Source organism: Petromyzon marinus, assembly GCF_048934315.1.
Source record: "Petromyzon marinus isolate PM22_M1 ecotype Great Lakes invasive population chromosome 84 unlocalized genomic scaffold, UKy_Petmar_22M1.pri1.0 chr84_unloc.3, whole genome shotgun sequence".
NCBI classification, from domain to species: domain Eukaryota; kingdom Metazoa; phylum Chordata; class Hyperoartia; order Petromyzontiformes; family Petromyzontidae; genus Petromyzon; species Petromyzon marinus.
Window position 1 is genome coordinate 1628589 of NW_027422640.1, and position 19534 is coordinate 1648122.

Sequence of the window (19534 nt, forward strand, 5' to 3'; positions counted from 1 at the left end):
GCACCCTCAGTCCACTCCAGAGATTGATAAGCTGCTCGGAACCGTCTTGTAAATGCCGTCCAATCCCCAACTTTGGCCTCGAACCGCTGCACATGAAGTCGCCGTGCTGTTCCCGATGGTGGTGCTTCATCGTCGTCGGATTTCTCCAATCGCTCCGACCCCGCGGCAACATCTGCTGGTCGACTTGACACCGTCGGTTGCATCTGGTCCGATGTCACAAAGCGGTTAAACGCCTCCATCAATGTCGCCATCCTGGCCTCCCACTGGGCCATGAGGACTCTCCAATCACTCGACGGTGCGGGGGTCTCGGCCTCGCTCGAACCGCTGTCTCATTCTCTAGACTCTCGTTCAACCAGGCCCTCCGGAGGAGTATCGGCCACTTGGCAGGACACGGGCAAGCACGTCCTCGTCGTTGCTGTCGTCGGATGAGTCCACCGGCACGTTCTTCTTCTTGGCCGCCTTCCTTGACATCTCGGCATGGTTCGTAGTCACTCTGACACGAAATGTAGTGTTCGATTTCACTCGGACAACTTTTGTCTTTCTTCGAACACCGCTTTATTTACAACTTTCAGCATGTCCTCAATATTTTACAGTATCCATGTCGTCACGGCTCGCTCACCGTGCTTCACTCGACTCGCTCGCCACCTTTGTCTCTCCACTCCCCATGATTACTTCGCTTACTCCGTCGCTAACTTCTTTGTCTCCGCTCTCCGCTATCACCGTCGCTATGCTCACTCCACTGCTAATTGCTTTGTCTCTGTTCACCGCTATCACCATCACTATGCTCTCTCCACTGCTAACTGCTTCGTCTCTGTTCAGCTTCGCTATCGCTATGCTCTCTCCACTGCTGGCTGCTTCTCTTCTTCAGCTCCGCCATCGCTACGCTCTCTCCACTGCTGGCTGCTTCTCTTCTTCAGCTCTGCTATCGCTATGCTGTTTCCATGCTCCATCTCCAACTCTGTCTCTCAAACTCTGTCTCTCCACTCTCTGTCTCCAAGCTCTCCACACTTCAATTCCCTGCTGTTGACTCCAACTTCAATTCCCCGCTGTTCACTCCAAGCTCTCCAACTTCAACAACCTCGCTCCAATTGCCGACCCCCCAATTTATCCCCGCTCTCATTACTCCCCAATTAATTAGTCCGCGTCCCAACCACGCTCCTCGTCGTTCGCACCTGCTTCTCCTCCAGACCTTTAGGCGCGACTCTAGACTTGGCAACAGCTCCAGCCAATCACAGCCGTCCTTGGCTCACCCAGCTTAATTGCCCTAATATAACCTGCACTGTATTTGCCTTCGCTACAGGCTGACCCAACATAACCCGTACTGTCTGTGTTATGTAATCACGCTGTTTCCACTATGCACCTTCCTACTCCACTACACATGTACACTAATATACACACTCTCATATATGAATATACACACACTCACTCACATGTACACACTTTACACACCCCTGTTTGAGTCTGCAGTTTTAATGTGACAGTATTTTTTTGCATGAAAATGAATGCAAGGAATCTTCATATAATAAGGATTCACATTCATGAGGCGCAATTCATCCAGTGATATGAGTGCGCCATGGACAAATTAGTGAATATACGCATGTATGTGCGTTATTTACTTTCGTTACTGTGTGTGTATGTAGGTGTGTAGACGAGGAGTAGTAGTGTCGTGATTAGCGCTACGCTACGCTATGAACCCGGCGTCCCGGGTTCGATTCCCGCTCACGACCAACACCGGTGACGATTATCTGAACCGGACCTGGGCCTCCCTCTAGGTCGACTCAGCCTCAAATGAGGACCTGGTGCGGTGTGTAAACATTGCCACTAAGGATACAAAGGCGGTCGGGGTGGTGTAGGTCACTGTTGTATATGTTGGTTGTGAAAATTTTGATGAAAATAATACAAATTAAATGAAATTTGGAATTTGCGTAATTATCCGCAATTATGTTAGGTGATGCAATTATGCGCATAAATTATGCTAATTCGAGATATAATCATATTCATTAATGCTCGTGTGTGTGATTATGCTATTGCAATCCGTTATTATGATTAGGCCCCGCCTCGCTGACGAGGGTCGGATTATCAATCGGAATAATACAATTCTTCGTATGAAGTTATACAGGTGCTGTGAGCATGCCAGAGTCAGCTCGGCTTCCTTGTTTAACTTCGTATTATCGATCGGTATAATACAATTATTCTCGTTTTAACATTTACTGAGTGTATTAGTGTGTTTATGTCAGGTCTCCAAATTGAGATCTCAACGCAGAATACAGTTCTTATAAATAAGATTATTACGCACGAAATCAGGAAGGACACACGCAACCACTTCTGCGTTAATCAATTTTATTCTAAACAAAACTTTAACATAAGGATATGCGAACTCTCAAGCTCGGAATTTTCAACACAGCATCAACACAGTAAACATCAACGATTGCGTTGTTTCACTTTGACAACTGCACATATCATTAATTCCACTGCGTAACGCGAGCTTAATTGGTGATAGGGAGAGTCGTTAAAACATGCAGGCACGCTATTCTACACAAAAACCTTAACACTCTAATATGGAAATTTTTGTACTTGAAATTGTCAGCATAGTACTACAGGCAATGTTCATTTCATTGATCCATCTCTTCAACCCTCAATAATCACGTTGTTAATTGGGTAACGGAACAATTGATTGCTTCCTCTGGGTACCACGAGCATATGGAAAATACGAATAAAAAGTCCTTAGTAGTTCATCCGACGATATTCATGCGAAAAGGCAGTCAAAACAATTATTATTCTCAAAGGCAAAAGTATACGTCAGTGGATTCATCGGCAAGATTATGCCATTAAAAGAAAACGAACGACTGAGATACTTCTAAATGACCGTATCCACGTAACTCAATAGGCAGCAATGTTCTTCACGATCAGCACCTTGGAATGTCACTCTTCTTGATTGTCCCGATATGCGTGTTGTGTGTCTTTGTGAAACAGACGCAGGGTGATGCGTCGTGAGGGTGAGAGTGTGGGGGGAGGGTTATACGAACTGCTTTGTTCTCTTGCTCGGGGCGTCGGCTTGGCTGCTCGTGCTGGCAGATACGGTCTCTTTCCACTGATGTAGTAGCTGCGCCGCACGTGCTCTCTGTGGAGATGCTCGAACGCGCTCTTTGCTGGTTCGCTGACTCTTTTGCTTCCATTGCTGGATGAGCCAAGTCAGCACACGCTTGGCTGCTGGCAGCTGGCACTCAATGTAGAATAAAAGTCTTTTAGCGATATTTCTTTCAGCTCTGAACTCACACTCGGTGGCACATCGCTACTCTGCCAGCCTCGCATCCTGCCGCTCGCCACCCTCTTCTGGCGCTTGCTGAGCTGTTGTCTTGTTGAACTGTCGAGTGTGCTATTGTCGCTCACTCTCAAAACTTGAAAATTGTATTTGCACACCTCTTACACAACTCTGATAGCTTAGTATGATACAGCTTATCGCAATCCTCGATTCTGCAAGCGACTCAAAACATCAGGATGAATGTATAATAACTTTTAGCGATACTCTGTCTGCCCATGCCGAACTCAGCACCTAACGTCCCCTCGCCCCTCTTCTCTGCGGGACACAGCACCCATTGCTAATGTCTCGAGGCCATGCCTCGGAGCTGGCTTGATGTCTTCTTCCGAACGCTGTCTCGCTGTCCTTTGCGGAGCTTAAATGTGAAATTCCCTCTCCTCTCTCCGCGTCTCTTGCGAGAGAGAGAAAAAACAGATGCCCTCCCCGTCCGCTGTCTCACCGCGGTCGCGCGCGTGATTGCCCCCCTCCCCTCTTGGTGACCCCGGGCGGCTGTGTTACATCAAACAGGTTTGTTTGTGAATTGTCCTTTGGCAATCTGGAGATTTTGCAGATAGTCGCTAACCTCTCTTTGCCCCGGAGGTTATTATTTATTTATTTAAACGACCTTTTTACGATCTCCCGTTGCTGTTTGCTGGTCCTTGTCGTAGCGGTGTTCATTTATTTATTTATTTCAGTTACTATTTTAAAAATATCGGCAAATATTATTATTGATTTTAATTGTGGAAAAAGGGCCATATACAACACCACCCACCCCCTCGTGTGCCGTTCCGGCCTTCATAGGTGCTCGCTAACAGCACTTGCCCCTACAGTCTGTTAAGGCTACACGGGGGATCTTTGTCTTTTTTGTAAGATGAGGTCTTGCAAAACAACACCCTTATGAACACAAACACGTTTCAGATTATAAAGGTACAGTGCAGTAGAAATGAATGGATGATTGTGAGTAAACTCCTTTTTGTGAATGCCACCTATGATATATAAAATGTCTAACACAGAAGCATTGAACAATGAGCAGCTTTGCTCATGAACGTGTGTGCTCTGGTCACGTGCACCGCCATTGTGAGTGTCCCTCACTCACCGCGTGTTTGACTCCGCGGTTCCCGTGGGCTCAGTGAGTCAGCGCTGTCCCTTCCCCTGTCCACCCGGGTTTAGGCTGAGTGAGAACGAGATCAGAGACAGGGGACTCCAACTTTTAGCCGACGGGATGTTGGAGAGAGAAGGGAGTTTGGAGACGTTAGTGTTGAGTAATTTCCTGATGCACACACACTAATATAGGTACACCTAAACAAATATATACACATATACGGACACAAAACACAAATATACTCACTATACCATAATAATGTATTTAAACGTCGATTATAACTTAATTTATATGCACTCATCAATTAAGTTATTAGCCACACTTATTACAGCACTGTTAACCACTTAAATAACAATACAATTACATATTGACTTAAAGCTTTCGTGACTGCAGGAATTCATACTCTTTAGGTTTTTCGGTAAAGTCATGTAGATAGAAAATAATATTTGATTATTTTTCTATCTACGTGACTTTACCGAAAGACCCAAAGAATAACAATGCAATTACCATTGTCACATTACCTACTATAACCAATGATATTGTTTCAACTATATTGTGTTAATACAGTAGATCATCGATTATCCAGCAGCATCGGAGGGGAGGGGTACTGGATTTTCAAAAAACACCAGATGATCACATTATTTAAAATAGCTTGTTTTTGCACATTCTTGAATAAGATTATGTTTTTAGGTGTTCTGCATATATATTGACTGTTTCAAATAGTTTACGATATAAAAATCGCTTAACTAAATATACAAAGACAAAATAAATATCTTGCTGTAAATAGTGACTATTTACTGTACCGCACTCAGCACTCCAATATCGAAGACTCTGCATGGGGTGATGTGCGTACAACGCTCTTGTTCAACAACTTGTGTTAGACATCGACTTGTGTTTGACAACTTGTGTTTGACAACTTGTGTTTGACAACAACAACAACAACATGTGTTTGACAACAACATGTTTTTGACAACAACAACTTGTGGTTGACAACAACAACTTGTGTTTGACAATCGCCGGACTGATGCAGCCTTCAGACCGGTGCTCTGGCGAACGCCGAACTGCACGCAATTTTCGCCGGATCAAGCTGTATATTTACTCTTTCTATTACTGTAGTTGTTAGTCATGAAAATGTATATAAGTGCAGTATTTTCATTGTTTAAGTTGTATGTAGTGTATAATGTACTGTATATATTTTTTGATGCGGAAATGGGAGGATGTTCTGAGGAAATTAGGAATGAGAGGCTACTGGAAGAGTTGTTGTGGAAATGCCGATATGCAGGCCAGGTGCTAAGTTACCTTGTGCCAGACAGTTGTCACTGGGGGTTTCCTTTAATTACATTGTGATGAGATGTTACATGAAACGCTTTCAGATGTGACCGCTTACAGAATGATGCAATATCGAAGATAAATCATGATTATTTGATCTATATATACATACACAGAGATTCTACAGATAACTTTTAGCAGACTTTTGGGTCATGTACTGTTCGGGAACACCTAATGAAGACCAGAACGGCACATGAGGGGTTGGGAGGCCAGCACCACACTCAGCCAACTGATGTTTACTTACTACACCAGGTAGTAATTTAAGGCTGAGTCGACCTAGGTGAGGTCCATGGCCGTTTTAGATATTCATCAATGAAGTTCGCCGTGAGCGGCAATCGAACCAGGTTTGTGGCTCACTGTGCTAACCACTGCACCACTACTTCCCACGTGCATGCACACAAATATGCATGCACTAAGATACACATGTACCAAACACGTATAGAGATGGACTTACACAAATGCACACATAGTAGACATTCACACACACATCACATTCAACCCAAAAATCTAAACAGCAGTTGCTATTTGCAAGCTCCTATTAAAGTTGACACGAGGTTCATTTGTGCACAGTAGCCACAAACACGACCCTCAACCACTGTCCCATCAACCACCACCACCCCTCACCATCCCCCACTCTGTGCCCAGACCCTCCACCCATCCCCTCTGCCCCGACTAACCACCTCTTCTCTTCCTGCAGTCTGTATCTTTGTTCACTGACGGACAAGTCGGGTTCCTCTCTCAGTGTCATCCTCAAGGCCAACACAGGTTTGAAGATTCTCAGGTACGCTCTGCTGTTCGTTTCTCACTTGTGCTCTGTGCACTAACTGCTAATTATTGGTGCAACGCGTTGTCAAGTAAACATTTGAATGTGAACACATTTAATCTTGCTGTCCTGCTTAATCGAGTCCACTTTAAAAATGTTTTACTGTAATCTTAACACATTTGTTTAGTTTAACACATAGGTTAAAGCAATATTCACAACATTGTTAGCAGTGTTCTCGATGAAAATGTACTTCACTTGTGTGTGATCCTCTCTTGTAACTTTGTGTTTATATAAACACAAACACTTCATATTATAAAGGTACAGTGCAGTATAATTGAATGGATGATCGTGAGTAAACTGATATTTGTGAATGCCACCTATTATATATAAAATGTCTAACAGAAGCATTAAACAATGAGCAGCTTTGCTCATGACGGTGTGTGCTGTGATCACGTGCACCGCCATTGTGAGTGTCCCTCACTCACCGCGTGTTTCACTCCGCGGTTCCCGTGGGCTCAGTGAGTCAGCGCTGTCTCTTCTCCCGTCCACCCGGGTTTAGGCTGCGTCGCAACGAGATCGGAGACAGCGGCCTCCGACTTTTAGCAGACGGGATGTTGGAGAGAGAAGGGAGGTTGGAGACGTTAGTGTGAGTAATGTCCTGATGCACACACACTTATATAAGTACGCCTAAACAAATATATACACATATACAGACACAAAACACAAAGATATTCAGTAGCATAATAATGTTGTATTTTAACGTCGATTTTAACATAATTTTTATGCACTTATCAATTAAGTTATTTGCCACACTTATTACAGCACTGTTAACCACTATTAAATAACAATACAATTACAATTGTCACATAACCAACTCTAACCAATGATATTGTTTTAAATTATATTATGTTAATATATTAGATCATCGATTATCCGGCAGCCAGATTTTCAAACACAACCAGATAATCGCATAATTATTTAAAATATCTTATTTTTGCATATTCTTAAATACGATTACATTTTGATTTAAAGCTTTCGTGACTGCAGTAATTCATATTTTTAGCTCTTTCAGTAAAGTCACATTGAAGGGAAACAATAAAATAATAAAATATATATAATGTATTTTTTATTGTTTTATATATTTTATTATTTATTGTTTCCCTTCAACGTGACTTTACCGAAAGAGCTAAAAATACGATTATATTTTTAGGTGTTCTGTATATATATTTAGTGTTATTAAATAGTTTGCGATCTAAAAATCGCTAAAAGTAAATATACAAAGACAAAATGAATATTCTGCTGTAAAAAGTGACTATTTACTCTTATTGGTTCTTTCGGTAAAGTCACGTAGGATGTAAATAATAAAATAATAACAATAAAACATTATAAAATTATCACGACGTTTCGGCCACAACATTTACTAACCGCACTCACCACTCCAATATCAAAGACTCTGCATGGGGTGATTTGTGTACTATGCTCTTGTTAAACAACTTGTGCTTGACAACAACAACTTGTGTTTGTCAATAGTTGGACTGATGCAGCCTTCAGACCGGTGCTCTGGTGAATGCCGAATTCCACTCAATTTTCGCCAGATCGCACTTTATATTTTCTGTTTCTATGACTAGTTATTAGTCATGAAACATGTATATACGTGGAGTATTTTCATTGTTTAAGTTGTTGTATGTAGTGTGTAATGAACTGTATATATTATTTGACACTGAAATAAAGCATAGCTGCTTGTTTTGTCACGCACTTTGTGCCGATCGCCGGACTGGTTCAGCCTTTGGAGCGGTTTTACCGGTTTCATCGGATGTTGGAACCCAGATAGGCACGCTCTGGATATAATCAATGATCATCTGTATTTAATGTCATAGATTACAATTAAGAATTTTATATAATGAACGGCTGCAATCTTGACATTAATTGCCCACCCATACGTTTACATTAATAACACCACAACCTGACTCTTATTAAAGCCATAAATCACCAATGGCTCTTATTCGCCAACCCGATACATTTGAACATTATTTGATCCTTACCCAATATACAGTTTAAACTAGCCTTTGCCTCGTGATGGGTTACGTGGACATCTGTGAAAAAGAGCTTTTTAGCTTTTCAGATTCTCTAATATAAATAAATATTCAGATTTATATTCTGGCTCCTCTGCCTGTATCTAGTGGCCTTGCATGGACAAACGCGATTTTTAATACAAAATATTGCAGACCTCGCCAAATGCGGTGGGTTACGTTCCTGTAAAATGCCGTGTTGGACAAAGCCACATTAAACAATTAATAGACAAATAGGATTGCGTTCCTGGGTCCGAAATGATTACTCCCTCTGTTTAGCTGATTCTACGAGATTTCCACCCTTATTGTACTAAAAGGTGTTGAGTTGCTCTCCATTTCTTGTGAGTGTGTACACTTTTATTTTCCAGTTTCACCCCACTCAGTGCCTCTTCTCTCCCTGTAGTCTGATAGAGTGCTCACTGACGGACAAATCGATCCCAGCTCTCCATGACATCATGATCACCAACAAAGCATTGAGGAAGCTCGGGTAAGTTATGCAGCTTGTGTCTCATACGCGCTCTGATTGTTGCTACAAACAAAACAACTGAGATTCGTCAGTAACACTGTGGCCTTAGCAGGAGAAAATATGGAAAAGGCAACGTTTTGGAAATTGACCTTCACACCATGTTTGTGTGCTAAGAGAGCCATTGCCAGAAGTGGAGTGAGTAGTGGAGTGTATTCCAGTGCATTTAATATTCTCTTTGGTTCTTTCGGTAAAGTCACGTAGAAAATCAAATCAAATAATAATAATAGAATAGACGTTCCGATTGCAACACAAGCAACCATCATCAGGTAAGAATGAAAAAAATGGCAAACTTAGAAACACAATGCAACACAACACAGAACCGAACAGCACAACAGCCAACACCCCACCTGGTTGACCCCGCTCCTCCAAATAATGACAATATTCATTATCAGACCAATGAACATGACCAAACGACTGGAAATGCGCCTGATCTTAAATCTGCAAGATAAGCAGGCTTTAGCCTGGAGTGCTGAGATGGGTGACCACCGCACATAACCACAGGAGTTATAGGCAGCAGAGCTAAGTTGCAGACAACAGACTGCAGTGTGCAGCACAATCCACCGTTGTACTTCACTACGATCCTAGATCTGCAGTCCTGCCATCACATGCCTGCACTGACCCGCGTGGTGAAGTATGGTGAAACAGCTCTCATGGCATGGGGAGACCTTCATCCAGCATGGTTGTTGTGGGGGCTGCGTGGGTCTTTGTGTGAACCCGCGTCAGCGTGAACCTCTCTCTTGCTGCAGGGTGGATGGCACTCGCTTCAGTGAGGAAGGGAAGCAGGAGTTGAGGAGCAGATGGACTCACCGAGGAGGCCTGGATATTTAGATATAAGCTGAGAGGCCGTGCTGGCCCTGCAGCAGATGGAGCTGGTCCACGCACGACTTGAACAGCAGCCCGGCTCATTTTACCTCCACCGCTCCGATCGTCGACCCTGACTCTGAGACGACAATGAGCTGGGAGCTTTCTCTGTGAGCTCCACATGGAGCCAAGGGTGAACGCGACTCCAAGATGCTGATGAGTGTGGTGATTCCAATAATGTGTAATAATGTGTAAGTGTATTTATGAATATGTGGTATAGGGAAGCGATGTTGGTGGCATGTGGAAGGGGTGTCGGTGGCTTTTAAATGGTCTGGCAGCTCACCATTGTTTCACTGAGTAGGAATGTTTGTCATGAATGTGCGTAGATAGGGGTGTGTATCACACTCATGCAGATATCCTCGTCTATTTATGTATGACTTCAATATTCACCCTCTATCTTTTTTATATTCATGCATTTTAACTTTCAGTTGCGCTATGATCGGTCTAAAAATAATCTTCCAAGCCGACTTCAGATATAAGAAATGTACTAACGATTGTTATAAAGTTGTTTTACTCTGAATTCTCTTTCATTGCTCTAATTGATTAGTTTTCGATTTTGGTGCCTCGGATCACACTTGCAATTGAAACTATCCAGGTTAAAAACCTGGCTAAACAAATACACTTGATATTTCTTATCTTTGATTATACACATCTGTATACCAAATAACAGCACTTCAGCTTTGAAATGCTTAACAACGTATCAATAATTCAATTTTAATGTATACATTTATTGGCAGACTGTCATTGTCTGGATGTGGTCTGGGAATGTTTATTGCTGTTGTTTTACTGCCTTTCCCAAGCTTGGGAACTGATGCAATTTGAACTTGCATACTTTTAGGTATTTGTTTAAGTAACGCCATGGTGGTGTGATGTCATCTTCCTCGCCTGGTATGCAAGAGTTCAGGGGTTGGATTTCGACCCTGACACCTGCTGTATAGTTGGAGTCTGCATGTTCTCTCCGTGGTCACTTGTTTTTTTTTTCCTCTGGGTTCTCCAGTTTTTCTCTCCATATTTAGAAACATCCGTTTACATGTATTTGCTGCTATAAATTTTCACGTGATAATCCACTTCCTCGAGCTATTATTAGTGGCTTGCTTCTGAAAAATTAGATAATAGCTCTGGGCCTTTCCTGGTAAGATAAAAAAAAGAGTTTAGTTTCATTTGTATATTTTAAGTGATTTGTTCACCTTTACTTTACTGTGCACTCTTATCGTGTTGTATTGTATTGGTTGTTGTAACTTTTGTCCTGTCTCTACTGCACTCATTGCATTACTCCAGTATAAATGTTCAGATTCTGCTATTAAGTGTAGATTTATATTTATATACTCAGCCTTAACTGAGTATCCATCGCAGTGTGTAAACATCAGCACTGGGGAGACAAAGGTGGCCGAGCGTGGCACTGGCCACACCACACCCTCGTGTGCCATGTCAGCCTGAATAGTTGCTAACTAACTGGACTTTCCCATACAGCTTGTGGAGGCTACATGGGGAATCTGTGTATGTTTCCTCGTGTGTGTGTGTGTACTGTATATGGGGGATCTGTGTTGTACTTGTGTGTGGGGGTAGCCGTGGTTTAGATGGTGATGATGAAACACGGGAACAGAGAAGAGACTCCCAGCGACTCCACTCCTCCGCTCCCAGTGTCAGCGCGTTGAGCTTTTGATGCAGGAGGTTTAGGAAATGTCCATTTGTCTGACTCCACTTGCTTCTCTTGCTTGTCAAGCATTCTAACTTCTCGCATGGACTACGTGCTGGAGAATACAAACTCGGTGTAACTCACAAGAGGACTCTCCTGGTTACTCATGTGGCGTTGCCATTTAAATATTTCAATGTTATTGAATAGTTTTGATATTGTGCGCAATGCTATCATCGACCATACTAATGGTGTCACGAGACTAATAACATAATGTTTGGATATCTCACGGTGCAGTGCAAGCATTTGTGTTCGATAGCGGCCCACAAAAGTGGATATCACAGAGCTACCAGTCAAATGCATTCCACTAACACTCGGTTTCAGACAGACCCATAAACTGAGATATCCGCAGACTCACATTTAGATATAAAGACTCATATAGACACAAAAAGACAAACAGAGAAATGTACTCACACTGAGCTAGAGACTTACAGGGATGCATAGACTCACACAAGGCACACAGTCTCGCTTCGACAAACACACTCACAAAGAGACTCATATCAACTCAAAGCTACAGACTCACGAAAACGTCCAGAGAATCATACAGAGAGCCCCCCCCCCCCCCAACTAGCACCGCCCACTCTACCACTAGGGATGCCCATTCCATCATGAGACCCGCACACTCCCCAACGAGGCCCGCCTACTCCCTCACTTAGCCCAACCCACTTCATCACTAACCCAGCCCACTACCATTAAGATCTGCCAATTTCACAGCTTGCCACGCCCACTATACCACTAATCCCTCCCACTATTATCCCACTCCTAGTTAATTTTCTGATCTTTAACCGTCTGGACCACTGTTATTCTCGTCGTCTTGGTCTCCCTGAATCAACCCTCACTCTCCTCCACAAATAAAAAATTCTTCCACACAAGTTATTTTCAATCTACCATTTATTTTTTACATTTTACCTCTCCTACTTCAACTTCACTGGCTTCCCGTTCACTACCGCTGCCTTTTAAAATGCCTGATGCTCATCTTCAAATCTTTCTAGGGCCTTGCCCTACCTCATCTTGCCCCTCATCTCCTTCCATGTGCCCTCTCGTCGTCTCCGTTCCCAATCTTCCCTGTCCCTCCATCTCCCTACGCCCAATCCTTCTCTCTGGACACCTCCACTGGAATAACTTTCCCCAGCACATTAAGCAGTCCCCCTCCTTAACCTCATTCTGTTCCTCTCTTAAAGCCTCACCGCTTCTCCATTTCCCATTCTCTACCCCTCCCTCCCCTATCATTTTGTCTTCTGTTTTCAGATGGCTGATGTAGATGCAGAGTAACAACTAAAATTTCACATTCAGGTGGTCAAGCCAGATAACCACGTCAAGAGTAGCGCAGTGTGTCATTGTCATGTGGATCGGACATTGCTTCATTGTATGTTGATTGGTCTGTTCTGGATGACCACAGTTGAACACTGGAGAGTTTTTAATTTTCCATTTGTGCATCAGCTATCTGCATCTGCCATGGTTTGTGCAGTGGATGCGGTTTAGGGTGGACCATGAGCTTCTTGGAAGATCAAACCCAGGGATCTGCCTTGGGCCTTTCACAAGGTGTTCGTTAACATCTCGCCACCAGATGAAGTGAACACCACTACGGTGTGCTCGGGATGGGTGTTCAGTCGTGATCATTTTAATCCATTCTATCTCACACCTGCCCACCGTGTCGTGGCAGTTTTTCTGTTTTTCCTGCATTGCATTTTTTATTTTAGAAAATATTTAATCTGGAAAATCCATTGCGATAGAATATCTTACGTGCAACGGTGCAAAGGAATATCAGGTGGAGCAGTTGCAGTGCTTAGATGCACCACACGACAAACCCATGGCCTGAAAGCAGTTGAGTGAAGAAGAATCAGTCCTGCCCCCCCTCGCTTCACCAACCCATACAGGGCGTAATGGTGAAATATAGAAAAAAAGCATTTACTCGTTGGTTCTATTCGGTAAAGTCACGTAGGTAAAAAAGAAAATAACAAAAATCACGACGTTTCGGCCACAACACAAGTGGCCTTTCAGGTGAAGGGACCGTGCTGTCATGAGGACAGCGTTGGAGTGAAGACAGCCAAGCCCAGGTCGCGTCCTTTAAGCTATGTGGGAGGAAGCAAAACGCTTGACAAAGGAATTCGCTTAAAAATGAGCATGATGTACGTAGGAGGTGCATGGGCCATGATGGACCAGGAGCGGGTGGGGACCATGACGGACCAGCAGCGACCGAATTCGCGAGCACAAATCAGATTTGAAACACGGCAGAACGAATTCTGCCATAGCTGACCACTGTTACAACGCTGTGGGTGATCACGATATAGTTTTCTCCGATACCAAGGTTCTCTGCAAACCCACGGGTTTTTATCAGAGATTTGTCCACGAGGCAATTCAGATTTACAAACAGACACAATTTCAACCGAGAGGATGATTTCAAATTAAGCAATCATTGGAAAGATGTTCTAAATCAAACCACACATTAAACAAATTTTCAATGGTACAGTAATTTTTTCTTCAAGTAGTGGTATTCCAAACTTTCACAGCTGCATATTTCACTCCACACACTCACTCCACTCACTCACTCACTCCGCTCACTCACTCCACTCACTCACTCCACTCACTCCACTCAATCACTCCACTCACTCCACTCACTCACTCCACTCACTCCACTCACTCCACTCACTCACTCCACTCACTCACTCCACTCACTCACTCACTCCACTCACTCCACTCACTAACTCCACTCACTCACTCTACTCCCCCCCCCCCCCCCCCCCCGCTGCTGGTCTGTCATGGTCCCCACCCGCTCCTGGTCCATCATGGCCCATGCACCTCCTACGTACATCATGCTAATTTTTATGCTAATTCCTTTGTCAAGCGTTTTGCTTCCTCCCACATAGCTTAAAGGACACGACCTGGGCTTGGCTGTTTTCACTCCAACGCTGTCCTCATGACAGCACGGTCCCTTCACCTGATGAAGGCCACTTGTGTTGTGGCCGAAACGTCGCGATTTTTGTTATTTTCTTTTTTACCTACGTGACTTTACCGAATAGAACCAAAGAGTATGGATCCTTGCAGTCACGAAAGCTTCAAATCTAGAATTGATAACCTCTACGGGGAGGGCTTTCACCTATCTGTTAGCGCTTTCAACAGACAACGGGACAATAAGTCAAAGCTCATCGAGACGCTGACCTTCCTCAAAAGATGCCGCGACAACAAGGTAATACCCATCGCTTTCACACTAACATCTGCTGCTGTATCCTCACCGAATTCTAAACAGATTCTGTTTAAGGCCAGCCTATCTTTTATCTCAGAGAGGATAAGACTACTCCGTTTTGACTCGATACTTTAGACAAGACTCTCCTACAAGCTCATTTAACGCTAACACAAAAATGTCACCTGCTGATTGGAACCACGTAGACAACATGACTGCTTCTTCTGCCGATTCACTTTCAGTCAAATACAAAGCTAACTTGATTTCTAAATTCAACCACCTATCGAAGAAGAACCCAGTCCCACATATAACAAAACTAGACGTTAACAAAATCGTCATTAATCAGAGTAGCACCCCGATTTCGGACAATCTGAAAACAGTACTGGCTAGAGGGCTAAATTTTACTGTCACCCCGAAACATTCCTGTAGATATCATCTTTCAGGTCGATGCGGCCCTTAAAGGCATAGGACACATCCAAGCAGACGTTGCGAGAGCTGAAATATCCACTTCCTAAGAATGCTAAGAAATGTTGATTTAAAGCTTTTGTGACTGCAGTAATTCATATTCTTAGCTCTTTCGGTAAAGTCACATTGAAGGGAAACAATAAAATAATAAAATATATATAAAACAAGAAAAAAATTCTCACGACGTTTCGACCATAACACAAACCATCGTCATCAGGTGTGTCGGTTTGCATGCATTTATTTATTTTTAAATGGTGTATTTTAAACGGTGTTCTTTGTAAGCCATCTGGCTACCATGAGAGATTCGTTCATGAGGCTATCCACATATACAAGCACAGAGACAATTTCAACCGAGAAAATGGATTCTGGCTTAGCAATCATTGGAAAGATTTGATAAACCATTTCAGGTCTTAATTGATTGTTCACGCTTACAGTGGCTTTCAGACAGCATACATTAATTTTTCGTCTCCCCCCTCCTCTTTTCAGAACATAGATGGACTAGTCCTTCTAAATAAACTGCCAAATCGCTGCACGTGGCGCTGACGTTTTTTATAAATATATAAATGCACCGTTTAAAAATAAATAAATTTATGCAAACCGACACACCCTGATGACGACCGTTTGTGTTATGGTCGAAACGTGAGAATTTTTTTTATTGTTTTATATATATTTTATTACTTTATTGTTTCCCTTCAACGTGACTTTACCGAAAGAGCTAAGAATAATGCTAAGAAACCCATTAGCAACACAAGCAAAAATGAACGCTCTGAACTCGCGAATTTAAAAACCAGAAGTGATATAGTCATCCTCTCAGCCGACAAAGGCAACGCTACTGTAATTATGGATAAAGATTCGTACAACAACAAAATCCAGAACCTACTCAACGATGGAAGTTACTCAAACATTAAAAATGACCCTACTAATAGCCTAACTATAAAAACCAACAAGATCATCACAAGTTCGACCTCCCTAATCGAACCAACTAAACGTCCCTCCTTAAAACCTTCTGCTGCAAGACCCCCTAGATTCTATGGTCTCCTCAAGATTCATAAAGAAGGCACTCCACTACAACCCATCGTATCCACGATCAACTCCCCTACCTATAAGCTAGCATGTTTTCTGTCAGATACCTTGCTACCTTTCACTGGCAAGACCTCAGCAGTACTTAACTCAGCTCATTTGGTCTCTATGGTCAAAGACGTTGTACTGTCCCCTGACGATATCCTTGTCAAGCTTCGATGTGGTCTCCCTGTTCACCAAGGTCCCGGTACCTGATACCATTGAAATAATTGAAAATTTGGTCCAACATGGACTAGACCCCGATACACCTGCGCTGATTAGACACTGCCTCACCAATACCTACCTACTTTACTTGGAATGGCAGCTTCTACAAACAAAATGAGGGTATCCCCATGGGTTCTCCATTATCACCAGTGATAGCCAATGTTTTCATGGAGAAATTTGAATCAGACGCCATCCAGACTTCCACCCTCAGACCTTCCCTGTGGAAGAGATATGTGGATGACACTTTCGTCATTTGGCCACATGGCCTCCCAGCTTTGAACCTTTTCCTACACCACATCAATTCTAGACATCCCGCCATCAAATTCACCATGGAAGTGGAGAAAGATGGCAAGCTACCATTCTTGGATGTTCTGTTTGAGAGGAGACCTGATGGCTCACTGGGGCATTCGGTCTACAGGAAACCCACCCACACAGATTCCTACTTGAAACCTGATTCCCACCACCACCCAGCTCAAAATAATTATCTCATCAAAACGTTATACCACAGGGCACATTGCATTTCGGACCAACACCACCTGACCAGTGAATTAAAACATGTACACCTGGCCCTCAAGAGAAACGGATACTCTGACCATACCATCCGCCAAGCTGTTTCTCCCTCCATACAGAAACAACCACTTGATACTCCGGTCAAAACCATCACTCTACCATATATAGCAGGCGTTACTAAAAAGATCTCCAAAATTCCAAACAAACACAAGATCCTGGTCCGGTTCAATACAGTGCACAAAATCCGTGACCTGATCCCATCCGTGAAGGATGTCGTTCCTGACTTACAGTACCCCGCGGTTTACAAATTGAGCTGCACTTGTGGTGATTGCTATATCGGGGAGACGAAGCGACATGTCTGACAGAATTCGCGAGCACAAATCAGATTTGAAACACGGCAGAACGAATTATTCTGCCGTAGCTGACCACTGTTACAATGCTGTGGGTGATCACGATGTAGTTTTCTCCGATACCAAGGTTCTCTGCAAACCCACGGGTTTTTATCAGAGATTTGTCCACGAGGCAATTCAGATTTACAAACACAGACACAATTTCAACCAAGAGGATGGTTTCAAATTAAGCAATCATTGGAAAGATGTTCTAAAACACTCACTCCACTCACTCACTCCACTCACTCACTCCACTCACTCACTCCACTCACTCACTCCACTCACTCACTCCATCCACTCACTCACTCCATCCACTCACTCCACTCACTCACTCCACTCACTCACTCCACTCCACTCACTCACTCCACTCACTCACTCTACTCCCCCCCCCCCCCCGCTGCTGGTCCATCATGGCCCATGCACCTCCTACGTACATCATGCTCATTTTTATGCTAATTCCTTGGCCAAGCGTTTTGCTTCCACACAGCTTAAATGACGCGACCTGGGCTTGGCTGTTTTCACTCCAACGCTGTCCTAATGACAGCTCGGTCCCTTCACCTGAAGGCAACTTGTGTTGTGGTCGAAACGTCGTGATTTTTGTTATTTTCTTTTTTACCTACGTGACTTTACCGAATTGAACCAAAGAGTATGGATCCTTGCAGTCACGAAAGCTTCAAATCTAGAAAAAAAGCATTACTACAGATAATACATAGGAAGGCCTTTATCTAGCAGTACAGCAAGTGGGTCTGTGAATTCCATCTGGTTGCAGAACTGTGAGTGTTATTCTCTCATGTGCAAGGTGGAGTTTCTCCCGGTACTCCGGTTCCCTCCCACACAAAGCCAAACACCTGTTTCATGGAAATAGTCAGCCGTCCCAGGGCAGGCTTAAAAAAATTAGTCTTGGGATGCCAGTGATGTTATCGCAGATAGATGGACAACATTGTTATTATCATATTTGAAATTCTCTCTCTCTGCTAAGAGCACTCTTTCCCTCTCCTCCACACAAAAAGCTGAGACAAAGAACCCCTAATAGCCATACAGGCTCTAGAGTCAAGTGCTCTTTGGGAAAATGGCTCAGCCTATTTCTTATCTCGTAACACCCATGTCCCCAAAATGCAGCTCTCCCTTGAGCGCCGTCTTTAGCAAATACACTCGGCTCCACATTCTCCTTTACTGCATCAATCCATCTCTTTTCCAGCCTGTGTGATGTCCGTTTATAACCCTCTATCTGCCCCAACATAAGCTACTTGAGCATGTGGAGGCTGGGTATGTTGGCTAGATGACCCAGTCAACTCAAGTATTGCCCGTTGGAAGAGCTCACGTGATGTGAGCTCACAATCCAGCCTGGTTAAACCCAGGATGGATGGGCATAAGTAGGAGAGGGGGACGATGCCAACCCCAACTGCAAGCGATGATGAAATTATTTATTACAACTTTCATCAGCTGGCTGAAACCAGGCCACTGTCGGTTTTAATGGGGTCCGAGATGGACACCCACCACCAGAGTGGAAGACTCTCAAGCGCATCTTCCTGTGACCAAGCCACCATTACCTGACTCCCGATAATGGGAGGTGAGCCCACCGTTACTTGAGATTCGCAGCTTCCCACACCGCATTCATTGTTTTATTCAAAAGAAGAGCCACTCCCTGTTTTGCAGTTTCCAATCCCATGTTTAGGACTGTCCATGCCTCAGTGGTTGGTACTATGCAACCTACGACTAAAATGGACATCCAGAACGCAATGAGAAGAGGCACTCGAGAACAAGGAGACGAGGAAGTATGAAGAGGAAATCTTCAGCAGAATCAGGGGGGAAAAATTTAAAAACCTTAGTATAGCAGGGAGAGAGATCGCGGAGACACGGACTTTGGAGACAACTCGGTGTTTATTTACCAGCTTCACATTCCCTATTGCCATACTAAAACTGAAGGGCCTTTGCTATTGATGCCCGTAGGGTCTGGAATGCTATTGCCAATAAACTGCAACTTGAATCACTACCTATGAGATCTTCACTCAAAACTGCTCTAGAGGAGTTGTACAACCCTAGCTGCCACTGCTATTCAGTGGC

The 19534-nt window shown here is 43.6% G+C and overlaps 1 protein-coding gene and 1 long non-coding RNA gene across 9 annotated transcripts in view; both read left to right on the plus strand.

Moving 5' to 3' along the window:
* LOC142908444 (ribonuclease inhibitor-like) overlaps positions 1 to 11730 on the plus strand; it is a 36775-nt gene extending 25045 nt beyond the window's left edge. For 5 of the 8 annotated variants that reach the window (XR_012931763.1, XR_012931764.1, XR_012931767.1 and 2 more), the window contains 4 exons: positions 6427 to 6510; positions 7052 to 7138; positions 8965 to 9048; positions 9834 to 11730. Coding sequence is in view for 2 of the 8 variants with exons in the window: in XM_076059152.1 (XP_075915267.1) it covers positions 4521 to 4555; positions 6427 to 6510; positions 7052 to 7138; positions 8965 to 9048; positions 9834 to 9915 (372 nt within the window). In the remaining 6 variants the exon portion in view is untranslated. Of the gene's footprint in view, positions 1 to 245; positions 481 to 4495; positions 4556 to 6426; positions 6511 to 7051; positions 7139 to 8964; positions 9049 to 9833 lie in introns of those variants that run through there. The other 3 variants (XR_012931768.1, XM_076059152.1, XM_076059151.1) reach the window with 3 other exon arrangements.
* LOC142908446 (uncharacterized) overlaps positions 1 to 19534 on the plus strand; it is a 313842-nt gene that overhangs the window by 130153 nt on the left and 164155 nt on the right. The window lies entirely within an intron of this gene.